This window comes from Exophiala mesophila (genome assembly GCF_000836275.1).
Source record: "Exophiala mesophila strain CBS 40295 unplaced genomic scaffold supercont1.1, whole genome shotgun sequence".
NCBI classification, from domain to species: Eukaryota; Fungi; Ascomycota; class Eurotiomycetes; order Chaetothyriales; family Herpotrichiellaceae; genus Exophiala; species Exophiala mesophila.
The window spans coordinates 635,282-649,104 of NW_015622504.1; the positions used below are offsets into that span (position 1 = coordinate 635,282).

The 13,823-nt window shown below is 50.5% G+C and overlaps 4 protein-coding genes across 4 annotated transcripts; 3 read left to right on the plus strand and 1 right to left on the minus strand.

Annotated features, from left to right (window-relative positions):
• Positions 1-204: 204 nt before the first annotated feature.
• Positions 205-5,481, plus strand: PV10_00216 (uncharacterized protein). The gene is made up of 4 exons (XM_016364260.1): positions 205-878; positions 939-4,562; positions 4,614-4,785; positions 4,835-5,481. The coding sequence occupies exons 1-4, from the start codon at positions 411-413 to the stop codon at positions 5,281-5,283; spliced, it is 4,713 nt and encodes a 1,570-aa protein (XP_016227909.1). The 5' UTR covers positions 205-410; the 3' UTR covers positions 5,284-5,481.
• A 623-nt stretch (positions 5,482-6,104) lies between these two features.
• On the plus strand, positions 6,105-6,830 carry PV10_00217 (uncharacterized protein; the record flags this gene model as incomplete). The annotated part of the gene is made up of 1 exon (XM_016364261.1): positions 6,105-6,830. The coding sequence occupies one exon, from the start codon at positions 6,105-6,107 to the stop codon at positions 6,828-6,830; it is 726 nt and encodes a 241-aa protein (XP_016227910.1).
• A 2,022-nt stretch (positions 6,831-8,852) lies between these two features.
• Positions 8,853-13,768, plus strand: PV10_00218 (uncharacterized protein). The gene is made up of 2 exons (XM_016364262.1): positions 8,853-10,459; positions 10,514-13,768. Exons 1-2 carry the CDS (start codon positions 9,299-9,301, stop codon positions 11,561-11,563), a joined length of 2,211 nt encoding a protein of 736 aa, XP_016227911.1. The 5' UTR covers positions 8,853-9,298; the 3' UTR covers positions 11,564-13,768.
• Positions 12,214-13,695, minus strand: PV10_00219 (uncharacterized protein; the record flags this gene model as incomplete). Its single annotated transcript, XM_016364263.1, has 3 exons — positions 12,214-12,297; positions 12,372-12,612; positions 12,689-13,695. 3 exons carry the CDS (start codon positions 13,693-13,695, stop codon positions 12,214-12,216), a joined length of 1,332 nt encoding a protein of 443 aa, XP_016227912.1.
• Positions 13,769-13,823: the final 55 nt, after the last annotated feature.

Genomic DNA, 13,823 nt, shown 5'->3' on the forward strand with positions numbered 1-13,823 from the left:
TTATTTGACTCCTGAAGGCCATAAGTATTCTACAATGTGCCGCATGTGTATGCATCTCATATCCATTCCTATATCTACATTCACGTGACATCACCCTGGCCAGGTACGCATGCTCTATAACGCAAGTGGGGAACGCGAACCGCGTCCTGACCTGTTCCTCGACAATATTGGGGTAATCAATTCTTATGATACATCCACTCATCACCTCCCAGTACTAATTGTGATATGCAACAATGTCTTGACCCCTTTTCCGTTGGTTGGGTGCCTTCCTGCTTAGATTCTTTTTTCTTCAATGACCTGAACAACCACTTTCCTCAGTCTCACTCCTTGCTCTGGGTGCGACACCTTGAGCTTGACGAGCGCCCAGTGTAACAACAATGCATCCAGTTCGAGCCGGCAGATAATATACCATGGATGAGATCGATCTTTCAGAATGGACCAAGAATCTTCCACCGAGTCCCCCTTCCCCCGTCGCCGCTTCTCCCATCGCGGCCAAAGACCTAAATGCCAAACTAGGGTCTCGCGCCTCCTCCAAACCTGTGGAACGATCTTCCCCGGCGTCGTCCTCAACTTCCTCGACTGACCTGGGCGATATCTACCATGACGAAAATCCTCGCCCCTCTGTTCCCAAAGCAAGATTCAAAAGTCCTCAAAACATGATCTCTGACAGCTCGGACCTGGAGGAAGTGCCTGCATCCCGGCGTGTCACTACCACCAAGCCAAAAATGCAGAGTTTCTATATTGATCTGCCCCGGCTCTCTGCCAGAGACAAAGAATGTTATGACTTCCTACCAGGTCACTTCACAGCTCGCAAGTTCTTGTCTCAACACTCTCCAGATCGTTACATTATCAAATTGGCCAGCGGCGAAAAGACTATAGTGAGTAATGCACAATCTTTGAGAAACCCACCCGATTACGCTGACTCTAGACATTAACAGGTCTCCTCACATGGGCTACGCCTCTTAGAGAACGGTGGTCGTATCCTTGAAGAGATCCAAGAAAATTCCCGTTCGTTGTCCAACAAGCGTCAGACTCGACCGCTGCAACATTCTCAAATGGTCGACTGGACAACCATAGAAACCTCCAATTCCGAGGATGATGTGCCTTCCAAAGCAAACGACCTAGGTGATGATAGTGAAGTCTATGTCTCAGACCAAAGTTCAATCCTGGACGACCATGATGGCTCTGAAGACGATACTCAAACCCATGGCAGGAGATCGGCTAGACTACGCAGCAAGCCGAAACCCAATGCCTACGTACAAGATCTGGACGACTTGTTAGATGATTCAGACCGTCGCCCTAGACGAAGTACGAGAGCCAGAAATGTCATCCTGCCCTCGGCAACATCCCGCCGCTCGAGTCGCCAGCAGCCGCGTCGTCCCCGGCGTCCTGTTCTTTCCTCGTCTCCGGAGCTAGAGATCGGCACAAGAAGATCAGAAAGATCGAGAGCAAAGCCCCGCCAGTCAATGCGTGAAAGAGACGAAGACGACATCTCGAGTCATGAAGAGGAAAAGATTGGTACAAAGGCTGTCGCAGCAAAGGAACACTTTGCCAAAATCCCAGAGTCTGACCCTTTTAGAAGGAGGCATCGACAGGATTGTGACACTTGTTATTACAAAGGAGATGACACAATCAAAGGCCCCCTGGTCTTTTGTCAGGGCTGCACCAACTCGTACCACAAAGCTTGCCTCGGCCCACGAGGCAGCCGAGACCATTTGGTCACAAAGGTCGGCCAAGCCCTATTCGTCCTCCAGTGTCGTCGCTGCATCGGTCTTTCCCACGAGAGGGACAGAGCCGTGCCTCATCAAGGCATCTGCGTAAAGTGCAACCATTATGGCGAACTCTCCAAACCTCTCCGGAACCGACTGACAACCAAGCAAGAACAAGCACAACGAGAAGAGAATGGTGGTCAGGATCCCATCACGATTGTTGACGCCAATACCATCAACAACCCTGCGAATGTTCTCTTCCGTTGCTCCCAATGTGTCCGGGTCTGGCACATGCATCATTTGCCCGAGCGCAAGACGGCTCAGACAGTTGTGGATGATGATGAGGACGAGGAGGATGAGGCCTTTGATGATTTCCATCTTGGTCAGAAACGCTTTGACTATTATCATCGGTCTTGGAAATGTAAAGACTGCATTGAGAATCAACATCAGATCGACACCCTAGTAGCATGGCGACCCGTCAATATCGATGCCTACGTTCCTGGCACCACGGTCGATCGGATGCAGGAGAATGAGAAAGAGTATCTGGTCAAGTGGCGAGCCCAGTCCTATTTTCGCACCACTTGGATGCCTGGTCTTTGGGTCTGGGGCATAGTAGCCGCCGGCACGCGTGCATCCTTCGCCAAAAAGCCAGAGAACCAACTCCCGAAGATGACGACGGCTGATGCGATTCCGGAGGACTTCTTTCGCGTTGACGCCGTTCTAGACGTGAGGTACTCAAGTGTCGTTCGCAACAGTACTAAGGAAATTGACCTTGCCAGAGCCAAGGAAGTTGATATGGCCTTTGTCAAATTTCGCGCCCTTGGCTACGAAGATGCTATTTGGGAGAAGCCTCCGTCCTACGCTGATTCAGACCGCTGGAACGATTTCCAGACAGCATACGAAGACTATGTGCGCAAGCTACACCTGTCTATCCCGCCGAGAACGTCGTTGCAGCGTCACCTCGCACACATTCGAACCCTGGACTTCAGCGCACTCCACCGAAAACAACAACCTCCGAATCTCACCGGTGGAGAAATGATGGCATATCAGCTTGAGGGTCTAAATTGGCTGACTTATCAATGGTTCAAGAGCCAGAATGCCATCTTGGCCGACGAGATGGGCTTGGGCAAGACCATCCAGCTTGTTGCCTTCTTCGCAACTCTTGTTCAGGACCATAAATGCTGGCCATTCCTCGTTGTTGTACCAAACTCGACCTGTCCCAATTGGCGTAGGGAGATACAGAAATGGGCCCCTACACTCCGAGCCGTCGCTTATTACGGAAGCTCTGCAGAGAGGAGAATTGTCCATGACTACGAGCTTTTCCCCAAGAACAAGAACAAGGAAGACGAAAAGCACCACGAACCAAAGAAGAGATCTCAAGAAGTCAAAGACATCAAAGCTCACATCGTCATCACCTCGTATGAATCCATCATTGAGGAGAAGACTCGGAACAGCTTGATGAAAGTGCCATGGCAGGGCCTCGTCGTAGACGAGGGGCAGCGATTAAAAAGTGATCGCACCCAGATCTATGAAATCCTCTCAAAGTTTCGCTTTCCCTTCAAAGTTCTCTTGACCGGAACGCCCCTTCAAAACAACGCCCGAGAGCTCTTCAACCTCCTCCAATTCCTGGACAAAAGTCTCAGTGCTGCTGAATTGGAAGTCAAGTACGCCAATCTGACTCCCGAGAGTGTTGGCGAACTTCACGAGACACTGAGAAGGTTTTTTCTTCGGCGGACAAAAGCGCAGGTTTTGACCTTTTTACCTCCGATGGCACAAATAATCGTGCCAGTTACGATGTCAACGGTGCAAAAGAAAGTCTACAAGTCCATTCTGGCAAAGAACCCACAGCTCATGAAGTCGATCTTCTCTCGTGATCCTAATCTGGGAGTCAAAGATCGTCAAAACCTGAACAACATTTTGATGCACCTCAGAAAGGTCCTGTGCCATCCGTTCGTGTACAGCCGTGAGATCGAAGAAAGGACTGTGGAAGCCGACGTGTCCGACCGCAACCTGATCGAGGCGTCCTCGAAGTTACAATTGTTGTCTCTGATGCTTCCCAAACTGCAAGAGCGTGGCCATCGTGTGCTGATGTTCAGCCAATTTCTCGACAATCTGGACGTCATGGAGGACTTTCTTGACGGGCTAGGATTCCAACATCGCCGTGTCGATGGGACAATCACTTCCATGGAGAAGCAAAAGAGAATAGATGAGTTTAATGCTCCCGATTCGCCTTTTTTTGCGTTCCTACTTTCTACACGAGCGGGAGGAGTGGGCATCAATCTTGCCACTGCAGATACTGTCATTATTTTGGACCCTGATTTCAATCCACATCAGGACATTCAGGCACTTTCTCGAGCCCACCGCATTGGCCAGAAGGAAAAGGTGCTGGTCTTCCAGTTGATGACCAGGGACAGTGTGGAGGAGAAAATCATGCAGATTGGGAGAAAGAAAATGGCGCTCGATCACGTCTTGATTGAGAGGATGGATCGCGAGGACGATGCTGGCTCCGACCTAGAGACGATTCTCCGCCACGGTGCACAGGAATTGTTCGAAGATGATCCGAACGTAGCCGATATTGTTTATGACTCTGGATCCGTGGACCGACTGCTAGATCGATCACAAATCGAAGACACCAAAATCAGCGATGACAAGTCGGCGGAGTCGCAGTTCAGTTTCGCTCGAATCTGGGCCAATGAGAAGGACTCCCTTGAAGAAGACCTCGAGGTCAAGAGTGACACAAACACGCCACGTCCTGGCATTTGGGATAAGATCTTATCGGAGAGGGAAAAGATATTCCGAGAGGAAGAGGCTAGGAAGGCACAGGCTTACGGCAGAGGCAAACGGAAACGTGAGGTAAGAGCACCATGACTAATGGGAATGCCGAGATCATTGATAGCATTCCAGAACGTCGATTACGGAGTCGATGATGGAGACAACGTCGAGACCAAACGCCGAGGCAAAGGCGGAAGAATTGACGGAGAATACAATGACGACAATGAAGCAGAATCGCCTGACGACGAGATCATCAGTGGTGAGGATACAGACGTGATGGAGCGGAAACGCCCAAGGGTGACAGGTACAGTCGCCAAATCTCCAGGAATGGCAATGAAGCTGACGGCAGGTAGCACGTCCGTTTAAACGCGTGAGAGTTCCCCTTGGACAAGCCCCGATGTTCAATGGCGACGTCAACTTTGACTTTGGACCGATGGATCAAATGCCACCAATGCATGCATGCTCAGCGTGCGACGAGGTGCATGCGATGGGATGGTGTCGACTGAAAGTGGCTGGAGTAGAGCACTGCGGGCTTTGCGGACTGGCACATCTCGGGCATGGGAGAACGTGTCCACAACTGACTCAGGAAAGTCACGTCAAGATGCTGCTGCAGACGCTGAAGGAGAGCACGGAGAGCAAAGAATTGATTGACCAGGCGACCAAATACCTGAGGATGATCAAGGGAGACCTCATTCAACGAAGGCGGGCTCAGGAAAGGAAGGAGCTCGAGGCGCAAGCCCAACGAATGGAGACGGAAAAGCCGATGAATCCAAGATCTGAACAGCAGATAGCTGCCACATAAGAGGCTTGGTGCATGAATATTGTATTGGTTGCGGTTGCAAGCCCGCAAGGAATGAAAGGTTGATGGTTCAACCGAATTATAACAAAGTCTAGCGACGAGATATCAGCGAAGTACGGCGCATAGGTAGGTAATCATGACCAGAATTGTCATCAGCGGGGACTTCTTATTTGCTAAGCTGCTAAGTCTTCTGCCCTAGCCCCTACAGCTGGATCAATGGAGCGCTGAGAAGTAATGCCTACTCTCCTTGAAAAGGAGCCGGTGTCCCACTTTCTTGGCTGTGGAGTTATTGTTCTCCTGCGATGTATTTCACAGCCATTGTAGTGTGCCTGTGAAGCTGAGGATAGCCAATGTTGAAGTTTCGAATGAAGGCTCAGCGGTGTTGAGGATTGAGATATTCGCCGGACTTTTTGAATAGCGTTGGAAGCAACAAAACACCATGTCAGGTTCTTCAACAACTCGCTGTGGGCAACGATCAGCGACAAGAATAGAATATCGTCCTAATCAACGCCAAGCTTCTGGGTCGCAGCGACCCGGCGCGGCCCCAAGGCAATGAAAGATCTAAGGGGCCCTGAGCGCAAACCCCTGTGGCTTCTTCATATGTATGGATGGAGTACTGTACGAAGTTACACGCCTGTGGTTTTTGCATCGGGCGCTCTTCACTCCTTTTTGGTTCGGCGTTGACTGTGATCGCAAGCAAAACCTTGTCGACCCCATTCGAGGCCATGTTCTTGTGATTCAATCGTCAGGCCTTAGATCCTCCGAGTCACGTGCAGACCTCTACTGTCGTTCAACATACTCTCAAGTTCAGAATTCTACCGCCCATGACGTCTTGTGTCGCAAATTACCTTTATCTAGACGGAACAATTGTGAAGGAGCGTGTGATTGGCGTTGGCGGGGTCGGCATTGTCGTCATTCGAGATGGATATGCGTTCAAGATCCCTCGGATCTCCAAGATCGTTGAGATCGATGGAGTGCCTTTTGAGGATGGAATACTCACCGACCTAGAAGGCGGGCATACCGAGTGTGCTGCTGCCATCAGGACATTCAAACGTGAAAAAGCAATTTATACAGGCATCATTCGTTGTCACAACACCTTCTCAGACGAACCATCCATCCAAATGCCACTAATGGATGGTGACCTTCTCCATTTTTTAGCCGACAATCGACCAGATAAAGCCACACAACTGTCCTGGTTGACTCAGTTAGCGCATACGATGGCCTACATTCATTCTCGGCGAGTTATTGTTGCCGACTTTCGCCTCGACAATGTTGTTGTTGACCACGAAATGAGAATTAAACTGCTTGACTTTTCCGAGTCGACGCTGATGCCGCTAGATTGGGATTTGGAAGGCTGCGATGATGCCGGCTTCTCTATCTACAGCGATATCGGACAATTTGGGGCAGTAATGTTTGAGATCATCACCGGCCAACGTTGCAGTTTTGACATCTACCAAGAGTGGGAGGAGGTGGGAGACCCTACCACTTGGCCGCGACGAGAAACACTTCCGTCAACCGACGGTCTATGGCTAGGGTCGATCATCGAGTAATGCTGGACCCAACAATTCACCTCGGCCCAGGACCTGGCAAGTGAGCTAGAAAAGGAGGATATCAATTGACGCAGTATCAAAATCATGATTTGAGCTGGCAAGTTGCTAATGCTGCTCCAACAACGGGGACTTGAATGACGCTGCAACTCCACAGCATGGCTCAACATACAGAATCCCGATGCAGACCGAGGAGAAAGACACTCTGGCTCTCAAACGACAAACTCTCGCATGACTTGTCGAGACAGTAGGAAGGACGACAAACAACAATTATTCAAGTTTCCCTTTGGACGTCCTTCTACCCACGGTAGTAGTGGAACTAATTCTTTTGGCATGCAAGAACTGCGAGCGTCAGGGCTTCCGACACCGGATCCCAACATCGATTCAGTAGTTCACGACCGCCGCAGATAAGTTTTTTCATGTTGTTATGCGTGGTGAATTTAGAAGTAGCGGTGTATTCGAAGGAAGTGCGTAGTAGAGGGATAGAGAATCTCGTCCGCCTCCACCTGGCTCTTGGCTTGATCCTCGCTCAGTAGAAACACGGATTTCAGGGCCAGTTTTTCAAAGCTTTCCTTTCGGGTACTTAAAGCTATGGTAAGTATTGTACAATTATGCGATAGACTAATGTTGACAAGGAGTAGATGGCTGGCTGATACCCGGCGGTTGGGTAGCCTGTTCATGCGAAAATTCTCAGTCAAATAACGTCGGACTAAAATAAAGTCCCTGGGTCATTACGACACTGTCTTGGAATCACGAAATGACGTTGATTGGAGTTGGTGGTGCTAAAGAGTTAGCCGAAGTCGGTGGATGCTTGCGACTCATCTCTCCCCACCTGGAGTTTCCGGACTGGACACCAGTGACACCGATGTCGCATATTACTGTACGCTTAGATCTGCAGATCTACTCATACAGCAGAGGCCAAATGTGAGGATGACGAAAGACACAGGTATGGCAAAATGTAAGAGGTGTGTCTATTTACAATACAGGTATATGACTTCCCAAGGAGTCCGAGGTTAGAAAATGACAGTAGCGCCAACAAAATAATTCCGCAGTCTCTTCTTCTCTACAGGTCAAGCTCTTTGTTGTGGCCCGTGTGACGAGTACAGAGAGATTTGAACTCAAAAGCCGGGGCAGATGGATGCAACAGTCACGGGTTCCAAGATCACGGCAATAACAAATCCGGGTCAGGGAAACTAGCCCAAGAGAATCCAAGGATGTCAAAATGGGATCAAAGAGGAGACCGGATAGGATGAGCCCCGGAGTATCAAACAATTCCCATCTGTGACCTGAAGAAAAATGGTGAAGGGTGTTGTAACAGGTAATTTCCAGACTTGATGACTGCGCCTCGCTGGATTGCCACGCGTCTCGCTCGTCGAGCCCACCTGGCCACCAATATCACCAATGCTACCCACCACCGGTGCCACCTTTAACTAGCGGTTCGTCCCAGGTGCCCAGAAATGGAACAACGCCTGGGGCAGGTGGGCAGGCCTTGACTCTGCCACTCTGCTACCCTCACTTTGGTCGGCGCAGGCCCGTTGGAATGACCGATTGTTGTGATCTGGCTAAGCAATTTTGAGATTAGTCCAAAATTTCCAAGACATCCACTGGCTCCGCGGACTCCTAGTGTCTCTTAGTTTGTTTTGCATCTCCATCTGTCAGACACCATTAATGCGTCACTCGCTTCTGCTTGCATGTCACAATATTCTACCTGGTTGTTCAGATTTTCTCTCTGTCTTTTGACTGTCTTTTTACACTCCCCTGCCCTTCTTCGCTGTTTTCGATCAATCCCTGTCAAACTCTACACCATCCACCAACCACATTGTGTTTGGTGTCATTCTCTGTTAGTCTGCTACCCACAACCGCCCCAGATCCTAAGACATCCTTCGCTCATTGAGACTCAACACGCGGTTCCTTGGTGCCCACAGAGATCCAAGCTCGTCTCATCCGCCCAGTCGCCCAGGCCTCTCCCCTGCCCCCCCAGGAGCTGCAGAAGTGGTTCCTTTCTCTTACAATCTGTCAAAACCTGTATCTCTCGTTCCAGCCCCGTCCGTCACCACTTCCTGTCCAGCTTCACCCTAACCAAGGCACTGGGATCGTGCCGACTTCGACCTTTCACTCGCTTTCAACATTCGTTATTCTCCTGCACATCCACTGACGGCGGCCATATCGCCCTCTCTTTGTTCTTTGACGTCGTCTCGTTCGTCGAGCATCACCATCGCTTCGAAATCCCTCGCCTTTTCCCTTTTGTTCGCCTGCTCATAACTCACCACCATCACGTCCAAAGTCGATGCCTACAACACTTTGAGCCACATAAAATCTCGGCCGATCAGATCTGAATATACCCTCATAACTTTCTCCTACCCTCACTCGACCACCATCACTCTGGTTGGCTCTCGACTTCGATAACACCATCCCTTGACGGGACAACCCTATCCGCCTTCTACCCATTATCTCGAGCAACCACCACCAAAATGAAGGTGCCCTCATCCTTCTCATCCTTCGTCTCCCTTCTCGCCGTCCTCTCTCTCCCTTTATTGAGCGCTGCCGAAGATGTAATTGTGTCCAACTCCCTAAATTCATGCCAAAAGGGTTCCAAATTCACAGCGTCTCTGTTCCAAGTTGCCTACACTCCTGGAAACGGCAGCATTGGCCTCAACATCAAGGGTGTGTCTACCATCGTCGGCAATGTCGTTGCTCACGTCGAAGCATTTGCCTATGGTTTCACCATCGTCAATCTCACCGTGAACCCCTGTGACATGGATTTGCCCGGTTTCTGTCCAATGAGATCTGGTGATCTTACGATTCTCACAAACTTCGACGTCGGTGATCTTGGAGATCAGGTCCCAGGAGCTGCGTATCTCGTACCAGACCTTGATGGCCTTGTTCGTGCTACGATCATCTCCTCCGACACCAACGAGGTCCTTGCTTGCTTGGAGGCTTCTTTATCCAACACAAAGAGCGTGTATCATGCAGCTGTGGGGTGGGCCACTGCCATCATCGCAGGTTTAGGCCTGGTTGCAGCTGGCATCACTTCTGGTCTAGGCCACCCCAACACTGCCGCTCACGTTGCTGCCAACGCCGTCTCTCTATTTGGCTTCTTCCAGGCTCAGGCTGTCATCGGCATGACCTCAGTTGCAATGCCTCCAATTGTCCAGTCCTGGACTCAAAACTTCCAGTGGAGCATGGGAATCATTAGAGTCGGCTTTCTTCAGTCGATTGCAACCTGGTATCAACGTGCCACCGGTGGCACTCCCACCACATATCTGTCTACTTTGAGCCATTACTCTGTGCAAGTCCAGAAGCGTGCCCTCACGCGGTCTCTCGATAGCATGGTGGACTATGCCACACAAGGACTACGCAACTACGTCAAACGCGCAGAGACTGCTGCTGATAACGTCAAAGTCGTCCGCGGAATTGATAGAGTCGGGTTCAGAGCCGGCATTGAGCAAACCAACATTTTCATGACCGGTCTCATTTTCTTCATCTTCATTCTTTTCTTGGCTGCTATTCTGGTCGCTCTCACAAAAGTCATCCTCGATGGCTGCGCCAGAGCCGGCTGGATGAAGCAGGACAGGTTCTCTGAGTTCCGAAATGGATGGAAAATCGTCATCAAGGGCATCTTGTTCCGATTGGTTAGTAACAAGTATTCTTCAACCTCTGTAATAACCTCACTAACACGCTCCTAGGTCCTTCTCGGCTTTGTCCAAATGTCGATTCTTTGCTTGTGGCAGCTTGTTGAGCGCGATTCCGCCGCTGAGGTCGTTCTGGCCCTGGTCGTCTTCTTGTCAATGGCCGGCGCCCTGGGGTGGGCCTCGTGGAAAGTCGTCTCCCTCGCAAAGAAATCCGTGGAGATGCACAAGAACCCTGCCTACATTCTGTACTCAGATCCTGAATGTCTCAACAAGTGGGGTTTCCTCTACGTTCAATATCGTGCCACCTCATACTACTTCGTCATCCCTCTTCTCGGCTACATCCTGGTCAAGGCCATCTTCATCGCCTTTGCTCAGGCCTCACCCATTGCCCAGGCTATTGGCCTTCTTGTCGTCGAAGCCGTCGCACTGATCGCCGTCAGCATTCTCAAGCCTTATATGGACAAGAAGACGAACATCTTCAACATCTCTATCGCCGCCGTCAACTTCTTCAACACCATCCTGCTGCTGTTCTTCTCTGATGTCTTTGGTACTCCTCGCATGGTGCCAAGTATCATGGGTGTTATTTTCGCCCTGGTCAATGTCATCTTTGCTATCGTCCTGCTGATTCTGGTCCTGATCGCGTCCATTTACGCCATCGTCTCCAAGAACCCAGAGGTTCGATATCAACCCATGCGTGACGATCGAGGCAGTTTCATCAAGTCTCAAACCGCTCTCACCACCGAACTCGATGCTCTTGGCGCAACCGCCAGAGGCGATGGACAAGAGACATACACCAACGACAAGAAGATTTATGATGAGACTGACTCCTTCTCCAGCGGATCATTGAAGCAACAACCAGCTGTTTCTCAGCAGCCCATGTCTCAGATGTACCCTAGTGAGGATACTGGCAGACGTGGCCCTCAGCAAGGCTACAACAACCCTTCATATACGTACGCCCCCCAACAACAGTACGATCGAAGCACCAGCAGCCTCGGAGACAACTATGGTCCACCTCGATCTGCACACTCGGGACATCCCCAGCAAGGAGGATATCGGTCACAAAACAATTCCAGCCCTTGGCAACGAGGTGCCGGGTACGATTGACCACACTCGGGAGAAACACCAGATGGTGGAGAGACCAACACCGCACGAGAGCGCCGAGGACGGACGGAGATGAGTGAGAAGCAAGAAAGTGGATATTGGGATCGAGAATGGTGGAGAGACTACAACCAGGAGAATGGACACAACCCTTACCGTCCCAATTAAGAAGGTGCAGTCATCCGGCAATCAACTCTCAAGGTGTTGCGACATTTGACGAGAACATGAAGATTTATTGCATGCTATTTTGCATTGTCCTGGGACTATATACTTTGAGTCGGCCGAGGGCTACATCGGAAGATGAGACGGACCAGACTTCTGTATACACCAATTCCTCGGGGTCTCTGGCATTGATTTTTGCAGGTGGTCCAGCCTTGCTACCATGCATGGACGTGGCGTTTCAATGGGTCTCGTACTTTCCCACAGGTGTGACAGTACAAGTGTACGTTTACCTAATGTAAGAGCTACGGCCCAAGTCTGCTTCTAGGTTATAGAAGATAAATTTCAGCAAGATTGCTTTGGTGTTGATCACTCATTGTGCCCTTTGCAGGTCATGACTTCTGTGCAATTACCTCGAGGTTGGTTCAACGTGCTACTGTAATATTGTGGCTTAAGTATCAGGGGCCTGGCCCATCATCCTTCAAGCTGTGATCCCTCTATACCAAAGGATTGGCCTTGTCAACTTTCAACCTTGGGAGCATTCCCAAGTCACCCATCTCGGAATACATGTGGAACAGGCACTAAGGAGGATGATTAGCTGGTGTGTCACAACACAACGCGAATCCTGTGGGATCTAGCGTCAAAAAGAACTCACTTCAATGCTGTCCACGAAGCCCGTCCATCCTAGACGTCTGGCTTTGTTCATATTGAGGCTGAGTAGCTGCATCAAAGCAGCATCCCCAAAGGAGAAATTGGCGACGGTATCTTCAAATGGATTGTCTACCAATTGGCCTCCCGAGGAAGCCATAATTTCTTCCCATGCCTTCTTATTCTCCGGCTGTGAAGCCCACTCCACCAAGCTAAATCGCACACGGAGTTCTGTGGGGGGTCCATATCTATCGATTTCCAACGTCAAAGGTCAGTCATGGTCTGGCTCTTCAAGGGCAAATGTCAAACAACAAAACAACTTACCCCATGGGAGTATCCTTGCCGGCCTTGCCCTTGATGATTTGGAATTTGCTGAGATCCTCTTCGGGAAGAACAATGCCCTTTTCAACGCCGAACCACCGGACCAATTCATGGAAGAAGCGGTCCCAGGTCACTGGTCCGGTGTCTTGAGAGTTGAACCTCTCGTTTTGGCACTTGTCCTCCAGCACGATCCACTCAGATAGATAGCCCGTCAACATGGCAGATGAATGGTGCTGCTCAAAGGTCCAAGTGTTGAAATCGCCGGCGAAATGGAGCGGCTCACCCTTTTGAGCTTGCACAGCGGCATAGTATGCATAAGGGAGGATGGCATTCATCTGAGCGTTGTTGACGGCACCCAGGATCCATGCCGGCATCACGACATTCCACTTTGTGTTGTGAGCCTTGCACCATTCAAAGAGCAATTTCTCCTGGAAATAGTAGAAGTTCGGCTCGAGGTGGGATGGTTGCGGGTCAGACTCAATCGCGGGAGCGCGGGCTCTGCCAATGTGAATGCCATAGTTTTTGGCCCCGGTTTGTAGCAGGAAGCGCTTGGGGATGATATTGGAAATGGTTAGGGCCTTTAAGAAGTTATCCAACAAGGCACTGTTGACCTTGACGAGTTCGTCGACGTTGGACCACACGGCGGCTCCCGGTGGGGGCTTCGGTTGAAGATACGAGTAGAAGAAAATATAGTCGGCTTTGATGCCAGCCCCAGACATGGCATCGGCAAGCTTTTGAGGGTCCTCGAGGAAGTCGGCCGCCACGTGTTGGACTCGAGATCGTTGATCCTCGGTCAGGAGAGCCATCATCGACTTGGGAGGTGGACGTCGCGACAATGCATAGACCTTGGACCACCGTTTGGGGCTCTCGAGGAGCACCCGCATGGTGTGAAAGCCAGAGATGCCATTTGCGCCAGTCACGATGGCCGTCAACCCTGTGATGGAGGGATCAAAGGTGGGAAGGTTATGGTAAATACCTTTTTGTTGCACTGGATAGGCTGCCGAACCCATGATTGGATGTATATAGACCGACACGGACACGACGAGGACTTGATTAAGAAACTACACTCTAGAAATGTTTGAGGAGGCCCACGGGTTTGCGCTATGGACAGGGGGTTGTGGAAGGGGAGACAATGTCA

Bases quoted from the DNA above. Each gene is read 5' to 3' on its own strand.
- PV10_00216 (XM_016364260.1), top strand. From the start codon at position 411: ATGGATGAGATCGATCTTTCAGAATGGACCAAGAATCTTCCACCGAGT. The intron at 4,563-4,613 runs GTAAGAGCACCA...ATAGCATTCCAG, and splicing joins GAGGCAAACGGAAACGTGAG to AACGTCGATTACGGAGTCGA. The intron at 4,786-4,834 runs GTACAGTCGCCA...GACGGCAGGTAG, and splicing joins GAAACGCCCAAGGGTGACAG to CACGTCCGTTTAAACGCGTG.
- PV10_00218 (XM_016364262.1), top strand. From the start codon at position 9,299: ATGAAGGTGCCCTCATCCTTCTCATCCTTCGTCTCCCTTCTCGCCGTC. The intron at 10,460-10,513 runs GTTAGTAACAAG...ACACGCTCCTAG, and splicing joins AGGGCATCTTGTTCCGATTG to GTCCTTCTCGGCTTTGTCCA.